The 15042-nt window shown below is 59.9% G+C and overlaps 2 protein-coding genes across 2 annotated transcripts in view; one reads left to right on the top strand and one right to left on the bottom strand.

Moving 5' to 3' along the window:
- PEX6 (peroxisomal biogenesis factor 6) overlaps window positions 1–7790 on the top strand; it is a 34560-nt gene extending 26770 nt beyond the window's left edge. Inside the window, exons 15-18 of the mRNA XM_034763973.1 lie at window positions 1774–1890; window positions 3137–3214; window positions 4359–4498; window positions 6606–7790. Coding sequence (XP_034619864.1) covers window positions 1774–1890; window positions 3137–3214; window positions 4359–4498; window positions 6606–6742 — 472 coding nt within the window. The 3' untranslated portion in view covers window positions 6743–7790. The remainder of the gene's footprint in view (window positions 1–1773; window positions 1891–3136; window positions 3215–4358; window positions 4499–6605) is intronic.
- A 1791-nt stretch (window positions 7791–9581) lies between these two features.
- On the bottom strand, window positions 9582–14623 carry GNMT (glycine N-methyltransferase). The gene is made up of 6 exons (XM_034763972.1): window positions 14351–14623; window positions 12986–13113; window positions 12007–12120; window positions 11166–11308; window positions 10396–10517; window positions 9582–10109 (listed from the first exon to the last, which is right to left on the bottom strand). Exons 1-6 carry the CDS (start codon window positions 14554–14556, stop codon window positions 9938–9940), a joined length of 885 nt encoding a protein of 294 aa, XP_034619863.1. The 5' UTR covers window positions 14557–14623; the 3' UTR covers window positions 9582–9937.
- Window positions 14624–15042: the final 419 nt, after the last annotated feature.

Below are 15042 nucleotides of genomic sequence, written 5' to 3'. Positions count from 1 at the left end.
GGACAGCAGACCTGGATAGAGGATTCCAGTAGCAGTCACACCAATGCCCAATGCAGAGATAAAATAACCTCTCTGCTCCTACTTGAGTTTCCCCTGTTTATACATACAGGGATCACATTAGCTCTTTTGGTCACCGTGTCACAATGTGTTCAGCTGATTATCCACCACAACCCCCAAATCTTTTCCAGTCACTGCTTCCCAGGATAGAGTTTCCCATCCTGTAAGTGTGGCCTGCCTTCTTTGTTCCCAGATGTACACGTTTACCTTTAGCCAATTTAAAACGTATATTGTTCGCTTGCTCCCAGTTTACCGAGTGATCCAGATCGCTTTGTATCAGTGATCTGTCCTCTTCATTATTTACCACTCCCCCAATTTCTATGTCTGCAAACTTTATCAGGATGATTTTATGTTTTCTTCCAGGTCATTGATAAAAATGTTAAATAGCCTAGGGCCAAGAACAGATCCCTGCAGGACCCCACTGGAAACAGACCCATTCGATAATGATTCCCTATTTACAATTGCATTGTGAGACCTATCAGTTAGCCAGTTTTTAATCCATTTAATGTGTGCCATGGTAATTTTATATCATTCTAGCTTGTTAATCAAAATGTCCTATGGTACCAAGTGAAACCTCTTACAGAAGTCTAAGTATATTACATCTACATTATTATTGTTATCAAACTTATAATCTCATCAAAAACAGATTTCAAGTTAGTTTGACAGGATCTATTTTCCATAAAGCCGTGTTGATTGGCATGAATTATCTTACCCTGCTTTAATTCTTTATTAATTGAATCCCGTATCAGCCGCTCCACTGTCTTGGCCAGGATCGATGTCAGACTGACAGGACTATAATTACCCAGGTCATCGTGTTTCCCCTTTTTAAATATTGGCACAACGTTCACTTTTTTCCAGGTCTGAGCTATGATTAGCAAAAGTCTCTGTAGGGAACATGATCCACAGATGTGTGTGTCTGTCTGTCTATATATGGTCCCTGTCACCGGAGCATGGGCGCGTGTATCCTCCCCACGTGCCAGAGGGCAGGGCAGCATTGGGAACGGAGGCTCAGCGAGATTAAGGGGCTTGCCTGAGATCACACAGAGAGTCTGGCAGAGCTGGGAACTTGCCTTAACCACAAGGCCATTTGTGTTCTTGCCCCAGGGCAGAGTTCCTGGCCTGTGGCCATGTGGTGCCCTGTTAGAGAGGCCTATGGGTCTCAAGGGGTGTGTGTGTGTGTGTGTGTGTGTGTGTGTGTGTGTGCGTGCGGGGGGTGCATTTCAGGGGTGGGTGTGCAGGCGTGCTGTGGGTGGCATGGTCTTGGGGACTGGACGGGAAGTCAAAAGACTTGGGTCCTGTGACCAGCTCTGCTAAGTATCAGGGGGTAGCCGTGTTAGTCTGTATCTACAAAAACAACAAGGAGTCTGGTGGCACCTTAAAGACTAACAGATTTATTTGGGCATAAGCTTTCGTGAGTAAAAACCTCACTTCTTCGGATGGTGACCTGCTGGGTGAGCCAAGATGCTCCACACACTAACTCTAGCTCTTGGTCTTGTCTGTTTAGCTTATGAGCTTCTTGGGGCAGTGACTGTCCCTTACGGTGTGTCTCCACCGTGCCCGGTACAATGGGGTTGGTCTGAGCTGGGGCTTGTGGGTGCTCCGGTGATAACAATACAGCTAATTGTCTGGGGAGTGGGTTTGTTCACAGCTTGAGGTGGGTTTAGCAGTAACTCCAGAGTGTCCGTCCCTTTGTCGTTCCTCTCTTGCCCTTGGCAGAGTTGTCTCCCAGCTGCTAGCAGAGCTTGATGGACTTCATTCCACCAGAGACGTATTTGTGATTGGCGCCACCAACAGACCTGACCTCCTGGACCCAGCACTGCTCCGGCCTGGCAGGTACCTGCTCGCTGCCCTGGGCTTGCTTGCACACATGGCTACTTTCCTGTCCATATGTGGGGAGATGCTCCTCGGGCAGTGCCTCGGCCTCTGGGCCCACTGGGCGAGTGGCTGCTGGGGGAGCCGTTCCCTGGGCGATACCTTGGCCTCTGGGTCCACGGGGCGAGTGGCTGTCAGGGGAGCCGTTCCCTGGGCGATGCCTCGGCCTCTGGGCCCACGGGGCGAGTGCCTCTCGGGGGAGCCGTTCCCAGGGCGATGCCTCGGCCTCTGGGCCCACGGGGCGAGTGGCTGTCGGGGGAGCCGTTCCCAGGGCGATGCCTCGGCCTCTGGGCCCACGGGGCGAGTGGCTCTCGGGGGAGCTGTTCCCAGGGCGATGCCTCGGCCTCTGGGCCCACGGGGTGAGTGGCTGTCGGGGGAGCCCTTCCCTGGGGGATGCCTCAGCCTCTGGGCCCTCGGGGCGAGTGCCTCTCGGGGGAGCCGTTCCCTGGGCGATGCCTCAGCCAGTGGCTGTCGGGGGAGGGGGCTTCAAAGGGATCAGGTTGTGCCCAGTGCAGCCTGCGTCACCATGTTACCTTATCACTGTGCCCACCTCAGCCCCTTTCCCCCCTGTGGTATGGTACGTTCGCTCGTCCCTTTTACATTGCAGGCTGTTCTGGGCTGGGCCCATCTCTGCCTATGTTTGTGTGCAGGACCCAGCACGACACAGCCCGGTGCTGATCGTGGCCTTTGAAGGCTACCACAGTGGAGACCATGGGGCCCTCCAGCCTCTTTATTCCAGTCTGGCAGCGCGCTGGGAGCAGAAACAGCCCTGGGCATTAGCCCTGGTGTACGGGGCTCCGCAGAGCTCCTGCAAAGGGTCTATGCTGGCCTCCCGCTCAGCGCCTCTCGCAGGGCACAAGCTGGAGGAGGGGCGAGGCGGGGCTGAAACGTGGATTCTGGCTACCCAGGCTGGCCATCAGCCTGTGGGGGCCATTGCAACCAGAGCATAAACTAGAGCAGCCCTCATGCTCCTCTGATTTACACTGGGGTGGGACAGGCTGAGAATCGGGTGACGTGAGGCCACCTCTGTTCCCCCAGTCCCCGGGCTCAGCGTGCGAGTGGAGCCTGGTAACACGGGTGCCAGGGAGCCACTGACTGCCCTGGTGGTGGTGGGGGGGGTTGGGCTGACGCTGGGAACACGTGGCTTGGCTGTTGAAGCAGGTTTTTCTTGATCTGTCCTTGACTGGCTCTTTCCCTCCACCGCCAGGTTTGACAAGCTGGTCTATGTCGGCATGAATGAGGACCGTGAGTCTCAGCTGCGAGTGCTGAGCGCCATCACCAGGAAGTGAGTGTTTGCCCAGCTGCCTAGCACCAACCAAGCCGCTTCTATACCTAGCTGTGCATGCGCAGCGCAGCTGGGTGGCTAAGCGCGGTGTGGGGGGGATGGCTGGCAGAGTTGAAGGCAGTTCAGAGGTGCCAGTCATGGTGCCCAGAGCTCTGTGGGCTGCCCCCTAGCTTGGAGCTGGAGCATACAGGAGAGAAGGAGGGACCTGTGCAGGAAAGCCCTGCGGCTGGGGGCAGAAGCAGAGCTGTACTGGGCTCCATCCAGGCCTAGATAAGCTCACACCACCTCTTCAGCTCCGGGCTCGCCCTTCACACCCACAGCCCCCTCCTGGGCTGCAAGAGGCCTGGCCTCTGCCAAAGAGACGCGGAGAGCTGTAACAGGGCTGCGTCTGCACACCAGGGGCCAGATCCTCAGCAGGGGAGTTATGCGCTGCTTTGTTGAAGTCAGTGTCGCTTGACACTAGCTGAGGAGCTGGCCTGAGCGACCGATTCCCCATTGCCCTGCACTATGGAGGTTGTGGTGCCAGAGGTCCCGTTGTGATCTGGCAGGGTTTTACCCCGCTGGTTTAGTTTCCCCATCTGGCTTGCGGACAATCACTGCTGTTTCTTTCTGCTCAGGCCAGGCATTTACTGGTTGGAGAAACGAACATGTGCATTGCTGAAATCTGTGTCGTCTGATCTCCTGTCTGGCCATGTGGCCGGCCCCGTCTGCCAGAGCCCTTCCTGTTAGGGGAGACTGAACCTCTGGGGTGTGGGGTTTGCACAGGAATTTTTGATATTGAGACCACTTTGATGTAGATAGTTATGGAAATTCTCCTCTGGGGGGAGTCTGCAGCCAGGAGCCAGACCTGCAGACGCCTGGTCTTCCCTGATTGACAGGTCTGAATTGCCTTTGACTCTGCCCTGCGGGAGTGAGACTCCCCTTGTGACGCAGGCCAGCCCTGCTCTTGTAGGAGGGAAATGAACAAGCCGGTTAATCAAGTGGTGGAGCCTGTGATTATGGAGAACCCAGTGCAGAGCCCAGGGGAGGCTGCACAGGGAGGAGCTGACCTGGGGATCCGAGTCCTCCTGCCCACAGCCCTCTGGCTGGATTCAGTCTCCGGCTGTCTGTGGCTCTAACTGCTGGGCGTTTCCCCTCCTGGCAGGTTCACACTGGACCCTTCAGTGCGTCTCAACAGTGTCCTGGATCAGTGCCCTGCACAGCTGACGGGAGCAGATCTGTACGCGCTCTGTGCAGACGCCATGCTGTGTGCTGTCAAACGGAAGGTGGATTGGATTGAGGAAGGTAGGAGCCCAGCCCCTTCCTCTTGTGTGCTGGGCGGAGGTTAAAATCTCTAGAGACTAGCTGGACCCCCAGCCATTGGGAGGGGAGTGATGCAGAACAAATCACTCCAGGCAGACACGGGGGCTTCCCCGGATAGGGTTTAAGGGCAGCGAACTGTGTTTTGGGTTTTAGTGAAGCATTTGATACAGTGTCTTGTGAAATCTTCCCTCATTGGTTCACACTGGGCTTGGACTTGACTCGGTTGGGGGTTGGGACAAAGGGGAACGCCAAGTGGCCAAGCCAAGTCGGGAGAAGGCTCCTCTGGGGGTTACCATGGGGATCCGGGCTAGGTCGGGTCTTGTTCACCAGTGATCTGGGCATTTTGGGGACATTCACAAACTGGGAGACTTGCACACACAGGCAGATGGAAGCAATGGAGAGGCAGCATTGTCCATTAGTTAGAGCAGTGGCCTGGGAGCTAGGAACCCCACTGTCCAAATCCTAGCTGCGTCACGGGGCTCTCTGAGGCTCCGCACAGTAGGGTCCATCTGCAGGGGTCAGCCTGCGGGATGGGCATGGGTATGTCTCTGTACGGAGTTCCCCAGCTGTAGAATAGGGTCGTGATCCTGGCTTCCCTCTCCGGGTTTGGCTCCTCAGCATGCTGTCTAATTCTGCAGTATTAAAAAGGGGCCGAGCGAGGCAAAATAAACCGAGAGTCAGATTTAAAAAACGCTCTGTCCAGGGATGAGTGAGCCGCATGTCAGCCCGCAGGGAGAGCCCTGGGAACCAGCCTTCCTGCCCTGCCGAAGCCGCGGTCGTGACAGCGACTGAAAGGGGACTTGTCAATGGCTGTGTTTGGTCACCAAGTGGCGTTGCAACCTTTTCTCTCTTGTGCCTGTGCCTTAAGCTAGGTAAACAAACATTATATATCAGAGGGGTAGCCGTGTTAGTCTGAATCTGTGAAAAGCAACAGAGGGTCCTGTGGCACCTTTAAGACTAACAGAAGTATTGGAGCATAAGCTTTCGTGGGTAAGAACCTCACTTCTTCAGCCCATTATATAAATGGGCTTGAACTGGACTCTGCTCCGCCATCCTGGCGGTCAGCCACTTCCCCCTGGGTTGTTTGTTCCCTGGCTCTCGGCACAAGGCAGCTGCATAGTGATGGCCTTGGCACCAGGCTCTGAGACCAGTCCCACCAGGGCTTGTTCAGTCTGATCCCAGCCGGGTGCCTCACGGCCTGAAGGTGACCAAGGGCTGTTGGAGAGATGTGAGCACCGAGTACGCACAGCTTGGCTCAGGGACTACAGCCCCCCATGTAACCCCGAAATGTCTGCAGGCACGCTTGCTGCTGGAGCAAGGAGGTCTCCTCTGCTCTCTGTCGTCACCCCTCTTTATTCTTTTCATCATCTGCTCTGCAGCTTCTCTCTGTGGAAGGTTAAAGTGGAAAGGATTGGCTGGGGAGAAAGGCACGAGCTATCCCCTCTGGTCACTGGCAGCTCTCATGTGCACGAGGCAGAGCGGGGTTCAGAGGTTTGCCAGCCCACAGTCACGAAGCAGGCCCCCCAAAGTCCTGGGATTTAAGAAGAGAATAGACTGGGGGTCCTCTTTCGTTTCTGATTTCGGAGCTCTTAGGTGGCACCCGGGCCAGTTTCAAGCTTTTCTTCGCAACCATGATGGTTAGACATTTCATTACAAAACCGAGAGCTGATAGTCGCCCGTAATCACGATTCCAGAATATGGGGCTAAAGAACATTCTCCACTGCGAGATGCAGCAGGGTGCCCTTCTCCAGGCCCAGTCGTTCCACCCGAATTGAGTTCATGCATCTGCCTTCCCACAAGGCAGTTTCTTATTTGCCTAGGCTTGGGCAGCTTTTGTTAAGTCATCATTCTGAATGTCAGAGGAAGGCCCGGGGGGGCGGGGCGCTGGAGCCAGGTGGGCAGGCAGGCAGCAGGGGGTGGGGCAGGGTGAAGTGAGAGCCTCACGTGGCTGTTTAACAACTTGTGCAGAGTCTCGAGTGGGGGCTGTCAGGTCTTGCCTGGCTGGGAGCAGATTCCTGGGCTGGGGTGGGGGGGAAGACCAGCTCCCTGTGCCGTCTGCATTCAGGTGCCTGTGTGATTCTTTCCCCAGGGCTGGACACGGAGAGTTCCGCTCTAGTTCTGACCATGGAGGATTTTGGACAAGCTGCCACAAGGCTGCAGCCGTCGGTTTCGGAGCAGGAGCTGCTCACCTACAGAGTGATCCAGCGGAAGTTTGCTGCCTGCTAGCCTGCAGTGAGAAGGGAAGGAAAGGAGCACGCACAGCCCTAACGTGGGGAAGGCCAAGAGGATTCGGGACAGGCGGGTGGGCTGGTGAAGTGGAAAGATGGAGGCGTCATCACCTGCTGACTTCTGGCCAACCCTGGACGTGGCGCACATTTAGCCACGGATCTGAGGCTGTCGGCAGCACAGCTGGGGTTCATGCTGCTCCTCCTCTGTCCCAGTCCCCCTCCTCCAACCTCTCAGCCTGGCCCTCACCCCCACAGCCACCATCCCGCCCCGTAATCTGGGGTGTGAGGAACGGGCTTTGACCTGAGCTGTGGATCTCAAGGGAAAGGAGTGCGACCAAAGCCCCTGTGAGACCCTGCACTAGTCATGGATTGTCCCATGACCCCATGCCCTCCCCCTGGCGTAGGCAAAGATCCTGAGCTCGGGGGTGGATTGTCTCCCAGGAGTGAAAAATCCTCCCCTCTCCCACAGCCTCCCTGGGATGTGAGGGAATTAGCAGACGCCTTCCCCTCAGGATCAGCGGGAGGGGGATTCACACCCACAACTCCTCTCCCCGGTTACAGGGCCAGCATAAAACCTGGCACCACTGACGGGTGGTCTCGTGCTGGCCCTTGGCATGGAGGGGAATCTCATCCCGAATGAGAGAGAACTTCCTCGTGGAGCTTTAGTCACCGGGAGGTGGGAGGGTCCTCTGCTGCTTTCCCTGCTGGCACGTGCACTACAGGCAGGGATGGTGCTTCCGATCACTTAAGCAGCCATGAACAAGACAGGAGGGGGAGCCAGAGCGGCAGGGTGGAAGCGTGGGTTCCCGAGCAGCTTCCCAAGAAGCGTGGGGTCCCCTGAGGTATTCTTGCAGGGTTTCTGAACCCCCCTGGCCAGCTCCCAGCACACGGGCCTGGGCACTACACCGGGCAGAGGCACGGAGCACCTGCATTGTGTGAGGACACTGCTGGCTGCATAGGCAGTGGGCAGGGGCATACACTGCCCTGGCTGTAAATACTGTACACGGGCTTTCTAAATAAAGGGGGAGTTTCTGGTCTAGTTCTCAGCTATGTGTGGGCATTTATTGCCCCCGCTTCAGCTGGGGTCAGGCATTCACAGAGAGCTGCGAGAGGGCGTTACGCTCTGAGCACACGGGCGTGTTGACTCACCACGCACGCGGGTTGCAAGAAGCAGACTGCACTCCGGCCAAGCCCTGCTCAGTGTCATTGTACCCACTCGCCAGCGTCTGTGGAGGGGCTTGCAGGGGCAGAGCTGGGCAGGGAGTTGTGGGTCTGTGCACAGGCTGCGGGGCCCAGCAGGGCTGGGCCGTAGTGGGGCTGGCTCTTTGAGGCCAAGGACACCGTGGTGCAGTAAGACTCGTGCAATGACGTTGGCTTCAGCTTTTCTCTCTCTGTGGCTGGCCCCAGTTTCCCCTCCCAGGGGAATCTCAGCAGCCCATCCTCAGCGGTGCCACCATTTAGCACCAGTTCTATTAGCATGAAGCCCATCAGCCTGGGGCCAGGCCTGGCAGTCTCCCCCTGGGAGATCCTGGCACCCCGGGGAGGGACTGAGCCTGCTGTAGCAGCAGAGATGCCCTTTTCCAGCCACCCATGGCCACTTACCCTCCCCTGCTGCTGGGAGAGCAGCCCGGCAATGGGCACCCGGAGAGGAGGTGCAGGGTAGGGTGCTGCCCGGGAGCTGGCCTGAGGCAGCCGGATGGGCACCAGTGCTGGGTACAGCCCTTCAGAGCACAGGCCCTGAAGCTGCCCTGACCCCTTTAGGGGTTAGGCTGCCATCTCCCCTCTGGGGCCAGTGATACCTGCCTCTAGCAGCACCTCTCCTTACAAGCCCCCCGGAGCACCTCCTCGCTGCCCTTTTCAGCAGCAGTGCCCTGGGGCTGACCCAGCCCTGCCAAGTGCCCCCCTCCCGGCTGGTCTACCCCTTTGTGGCTCTCCCCACCCCCACGGATGTGCTGCTAGGAGCTCGCTGGGCCGACTGCTGACAACACCCAAAGGAAGCTAACTCAGGGCCAGGAGCCTGGGGCTGGACAGCAGCCACCTTCCCCAGCCAGGTCAGGAGGCGGGTACTAGCTGTTGGCAGCCCAGACTGGACTCCCCCGCCCCCTCCTCACAGCCTTGAGCGGCCGCACCAGCTGGCTGTGGGTTTCCCTGCTGTGAGTCTTGTCTGTCTCGCCTCCTTTCCTCGCCCCCAGCGAGCACCCGGTTCAGGCTCACGCTGCTGCTACCGCGCAGCCGGCCACCAGCTGCAGCCTCCCCTTCCCGGGCAACACGCAGCACCCCTCGCTCAGGCCCCTGACGGCTGCTGACACTGGAGCCAGGGGGTACGTTCTCCAGCTGCTGCTGCTACTAGTGCCCGAGCCAATGGCATGGGCCTTACCCACAGCATCTCTCAGCCCTCTGGGCTGCATGTAGAGGGAACGGGCCCTCAGTGAGTGGGTGCATAGAGCTGGGTGGCCCACAGGTACCTTGCTCCCACAGCACTTGGGCCTGGAGCTTACGTCTCCAGGATGCCCTGCACAGAGCCCTTCAGCCCCTCAGGGCGGGGGGGGGGGGGCACAGGCGCAGAGTGGCAGCTCTGTGGGGGGGGGCCCCCCCCCCCCCCATCTGCAGCAATGGCCAGGCAGATGGTGCAGCGGCTGGAGCACGCAGTTGGACACAGGCTCTGCTCCAGACTCCAGGCGTGAGCTGGCCCTGTCACTCCTCCATACGAAGGGCCCAGTGGCACCACAAAGAGATCCCCATGACCGGCACCAGCAGAATCCTGCTCACACCAACTCCCGCCTCCTCTGAGCTATTCATCCCCAGCCCAGCCGCAGAACAGACACCAGGACCACGTGCACGGGTCACTCTCCATGAGCGTTGTTTCACTTTCCTCGCAACAGCCTTCTGGAGAGCCCTCAACAGCCCTGAGACTCGGACAAACGCCCCCCACCCCGGTGCAGCCTGACAAATGCGAGAAGCAGAGAGGGGCGAGAAGCAGCAGCAGTATGGGCCGGTCTAGCCAGCCACAGAGCCTTGCTCAGGCAATTCCTGAGGCCTTCCCCTGAAGCGGCCGGCTGGTGGAGAGTCCCACCAGCCGCCCAAGCAGAGCCGTTCAGACAGGAAGATGGCGAAGAGTTCCATCTCCTCGTCCATTGCCACACGGCCGGGGGCGCAGTCCGACCAGCAACGCCCGGGAGCCCCAGGCAGTGCCTCAGCCTGTCTTCTTCACCACGTGGATGAAGTAGCAGGGGGTGTAGGCCTGCCCGGGCTGATAGGGCTGGAAGTCGCCCAGGACGCTGTGCTGGCACTGCCCCTGGAAGGCGTTCTTCAACAGCTCCGTGAAGGCCTCCAGGCAGTGAGGGTAGTAGGAGAGACGGAATTTGCTGGAACACAGGAGAAGAGAGACCACACTGAGGGGCTGAGGCAGGCGCCTGTGGGAGGCTCTGGGATGTGCCAGTGTGAGCCTGCCGTGCACGGGGGAGTCGGGCTAGCAGGGAGGCAGCTACGCCACCCAGGGCTGGGGCTTCTCTTAGGCCTACAGGAGTCCCCATCTGGGCAAAGCAGGACATGCCCCTGCTGCGTGCGCCCTGTGCCCAGACACTTCGTGTGCACGTGGATGGGGGCCCACCCCTCCTCACGCCACAGGTGACTGTACCAGCCAGCACCTACCTCAGTTCCGGGGCTTCCTCTGGCTCCTGGGCCGGGACCTGCAGTGTGTAGTCCAGGGTCACCATATGGGCTTTGTTGTTCACTAGCAGCACGGATGTGGTGATGTCCTTCGTCAGGTCACTCTGGGCGGGGCAAAAAGCCAAAAGCTTCCTGTTACCTCCTCCCCTCCCGTGGGTCAGCCCCCAGGCACAATGCGGGGAGTTGCCCCAGGGCAGTGGGGGGAGGCTAACGTCACCCCAGCATACTCGTTCTGGGAATTCTGGGATGGAGCCTGCCCGCCTGGAGCTGTGGTGATGCTCCAATCCCAACCCCCAATGCAGCCTGCTCTCCTGGTGTGGTCTGCACAGCACCCAGCGACGCCTCCCGCCGCAGCTACACCCGAGGGCATACAGGGAGCTGCTGCACTCTCCTCCCATAGCCTCAGCCCTGCAGCCTCTCCGCTCTGTCCTCACCTATGACTCCAGTCAAGTCAGCCTCCCCCATTACCTCCCTATGCCCTGTCTGCCGTTAGCCAGAGCTGCTCCCTCTCACCAGGTCAGCTGTGAGATTCATGTTACCAGGGCACTGGAGCCCACAGGCATGGCTGGGGGGCCGCCAGAGCCAGGTGGTGTGGCCGGGGAGGATGTGTGGGGTGGCGGGAAACCTCTATTCCCACATCACTGAGTGCCAGTCAGCCCTGTCCCTATTCCTCAATAGGGCACAACAAACAGAGCAGCCCCCCGACCCCTGGTGACCTCCCCCTCCACCTGGCAGGCCTGGAGGGCAGTGACCTTGTAGTAGATGTTCTTGCCAGGTGGGGCACAACCCGTGGCCAGGATGTAGTCGTAGTTGCGATGGTCAATGACCATGAGGCCGCCCGGTCGCACCATGCTCGCAATGTTCTTAAGGGCCAGTTTATGGTCGCTCTGATCACCTAGGCGAAGAGGTGGGATTCAGCTACCCCTCTGCAATGCACCAGAGCCCATCCCCCACCCCAGCTGCCCATGGCCCCCCGGCATCTCGCTTTGTCCTGCAGTGGTGCCAACAGAAAGCAGTGGACATGTTGGGGCCTCTGAGGCCCTGCGTGCCTGAGCTAAGCTAGTCCGCCTCCCCGCGAGCCCCATTTCCTGGCTGGAGATAGGCGGGCCCTAGCACAGCCAAAACTGGCCATCCAGGAACGCCCTACCAAAAGCAGGCCCTGGAGCAGGTACACCCCAATGCCCTTGGGGCAGGGAGGGGGGCTAGGGTAGGACGGGGCAGCTGGCACGCACTGCCCATATAGGGCCGCTGCAGCACAGGGTACGTTAGAGCAGCCCCAGAATCAAGGACTCTCCTAGGTGGAGCCGCGCAACCTTCTCTTCTGTCCCTCATTCCTGCACCACACGGGGAGTCGGGGCCTTGGTTGTATTCTGGACGCAGCCTGAGCATGGGCTGGCAGATCGAATCCTGCTGCCATCCCAGCGTGGGCTTGAGCAAGTCTCAGCAGTAAATGGGACGGTGGGCCCGCCTCGCCTGGCGGCTGTGGGGGCTGGTGCTTTGGAGATGAGAGCCCTGCATTCGCACCTGCCCCCGGCCCTCAGTACTTGGCTGCAGGGCTGGTCCCTGGAAGCAGACGCTCTTCACCAGGCTCACCTTTGAAATCAGGCAGATGCGCAAAGGAGTTTCCCAGGCAGATGACCGCATCAAACCCGTCTCCCGGCTTCTGCACGTCCTTGTCCAGGGTGAGCCAGTTGGCCTCCTCAATGACTGCACCACACGAGAGCTGGTTACACACACACACACACACACACACACACACACACACACAAAGGCCTTGCCTTCCCTGGGCTGGGGGACCTTCCCTCCTGCACACAGATCTCCACTGCTCCTGCCTCAGAGACGGGGCGGGGAGGGGCAGTACCCATTTCCACTGCAGCCTAGAAAGCACCACCCCCATACACCGCTGAACAGCTCGGCTCGGAGAGGCACTCCCATGGCCAAAGGCGACAGCCGCAGCACTGAGACACTCGCTATCCTGGGGAGGTGGGACGGGGCATTATTCCCATTTCAAAGCCAGCCAGGGGAAGCGAGTGCTGCATCGTGCGAGGGGGGAGAACAGGGTGTGATATCAGTGACGTCAAGGGAAGAGGCGCACGCAACATGTTACGCTTGCTGATGATCCTACGCCAGGGAAATGTTCCAACAGGTCCCAGAGAGATGGGGTCCCATGAGGGCGTTCTGCATTGGAAATGCAGCCTACAGCACCTGGGGACTGGACGTTGATCTCCTCGGGGCAGGGGAAGCCTGGCAGAGCCGGCAGCAGGCTAGTCAAGCGTTTCAATGCAGCAGCAGGAGTCCAGGGCATTCTGGGCTCCCGCTACAGAGGCATCACCCCCCAGTGCCAGCAGGAAGCTATTCTCCTGTCCAGCCCCAAGCACGCGCCTTGCCAGCCAGAGACAAACCAGGAAGGGTTCAGAGTCCGAGCTGCTCATTTCCAAGGGAAACCAAAGGCGTAAGTGTCGCATGGGGATAAAAGACAGGACTTGGGGCCTCTCAGAGCCTGTTCCCCACCCCAAAGCACTCCAGGGGCAGGCACACTGCCCCCGTGTGCATCCCAGGGCGCTCTGCCTACCCCACTTGTCAAAGGCCTCTTCCTTCCGCCGGTTCCAACGCTCCTTCAGGGCGTACTTGAGCATCTTGTCACTGGCGTCAACGCTGGTCACGCTGAACCCGTCCTCCACCAGCATGATGGAGTCCACCCTGCCGAGGGCAGAGAGAGCGTGACACACACCCGCAGGGGGCGTCACACAGAGCGGGGTGCCTGTGTGTGCGTGCCAGAGATGGGGTAGCCCATCAGGCTCCATGGGGGTAGGGGTTCCCCCTCAGGCCCTGGGGGGGGTTGGACAGGGGTCTCACATACACAGAGCGGGGGGGGCTCCCCTCTTTCTCAGGGGTTCATACACACATGGGGCAGTCCAGGGGTTCCCGCATATGGAGGGGTTCGTTCCCACACACACCATGGGGATGTACAGGGTGGGGGAGCGCACGCAGGGATGGGGATGTATGGGGAATCTCACACACACAGGGTAGGGGAGTTCCTGCAAACACACAGTGAGGGGAAGGGTCTGAGGTGGGGGTCACACCTACAGGGTAGGGGGGTTCCCCCACACACCCAGGTAGGGGGGTCACACACATGGCGGGGCTATACAGCGATCTCACACACACTCATGTGTGGGGGGGTCCCCACTCTGTACAGCACTCTCACACACAGAGGGATGGGGGGGTCCCACACATGGGGGGGGCTGTATGAAGGATTTCATTCACGGGGGGCAGGGTCTCAGACATGGGGGTGCTGTATGGGGATCTCACAGACGGGGGGGGGGCTGTATGGAGCTCTCAGCCACAGGGGGAGTGTATGGGGATCTCACAGATGGGGGTGATCTGACAGACAGGGGGCTCTACGGGGTGTAACACACACACACACTGGGGGGGGCCTGTACGGGGTGGGACACACACACGGTAAAGACTGTACAGGGTGTGTGACACACAGAGACACACAGATGGGGGGGCTGTACAGGGGGTGTGACACACACAGGGGGGCTGTACGTGGTGGGACACACACTGGGGGGGCTGTATGGGGGTGTGTGACACAGACACACACGGTGCGGGCTGTACAGGGTGTGTGACACAGACACACACGGGGGAGCGGGTGGTGTGACACACGGGGGGACTGTACAGGGGGTGTGACACAGACACACACTGGGGGGCTGTACGGGGGGTGTGACTCACACGGGGGGGCTGTACGGGGGGTGTGACACACACGGGGGGCCTTACGGGGTGGGACACACACGGTGCAGGCTGTACAGGGTATGTGACACACACACAGACACACACTGGGGGGTGTGACACACACACACACACACACTGACACACCGCAGCTCCCTCGCCCCCCTGCCGCCGGGCCGCGCCCCGAGCCCGGCCGGGCCGGGCCGCTCACCCGGTGCCGCAGGCCACGTCGAGCACGGCGCGGCAGCGGTGGCGGCGGAGCAGCGCCAGGAGCCAGCTGCGGTACTCGGCCGTGCGGCCCCGCGTGTCCCCGATGTAGAGCTGCCAGACCCGCGCCGCCCGCCCGTCCGCGTACTGGTCCGGCAGCCCCTCGGCCGCCACCCCCAGCGACCGCGTCCGGTAGATGCTGTCCACCATGCCGCCGCCGCCGCCTGCCCGTCCGTCCGCCGCGCTCTGCCGGCCGCACGCCCGCTGCAGCTGGAGCCGGGCCCGGGCCGCTCCGCCTCCGCTCCGCCCGCCCCCGGCCTGCACCGCCCCCTGGCCCGCCCCCAGCCCGCTCCGCCCCAGCCCAGGGACGCACAGCTCTCCAGCTCGTCGAGGCTGGGGCTCCTGGAGAGGGGGACCAGATGTCCTGAGTTTATAGGGACAGTCCCCATTGTTGGGTCTTTTTCTTATATAGGCTCCTATTACCCCCCACCCCAGTCCCGAGTTTTCACATTTGCTGTCTGGTCACCCTACTTCTGGAGCAATCAACACCAGGGCTGCCTCAGCCCCCAGCCCACAAGCCCAGCAGTGCAAAGGTCCCCCCCCCCCCCCACAGACCTGGGGCTGCTCTTGGAGCACCACACCCCCCTACTCCTCATTGCCGAAAGGGAGACCGTGGCCAGGGCAGTGGGGTGTGGG

This window comes from Trachemys scripta, chromosome 3 (assembly GCF_013100865.1).
Source record: "Trachemys scripta elegans isolate TJP31775 chromosome 3, CAS_Tse_1.0, whole genome shotgun sequence".
Lineage (NCBI taxonomy): Eukaryota > Metazoa > Chordata > Testudines > Emydidae > Trachemys > Trachemys scripta.
Note: the sequence above shows the minus strand (reverse complement) of the source record. Positions and strands in the feature narration are given on the sequence as shown.

Bases quoted from the DNA above. Each gene is read 5' to 3' on its own strand.
- GNMT (XM_034763972.1), bottom strand. From the start codon at position 14,556: ATGGTGGACAGCATCTACCGGACGCGGTCGCTGGGGGTGGCGGCCGAG. The intron at 12,121-12,985 runs GTAGGCAGAGCG...CGTGTGGTGCAG, and splicing joins AGAGGCCTTTGACAAGTGGG to TCATTGAGGAGGCCAACTGG. The intron at 11,309-12,006 runs GTGAGCCTGGTG...CTCTTCGCCTAG, and splicing joins GCATCTGCCTGATTTCAAAG to GTGATCAGAGCGACCATAAA.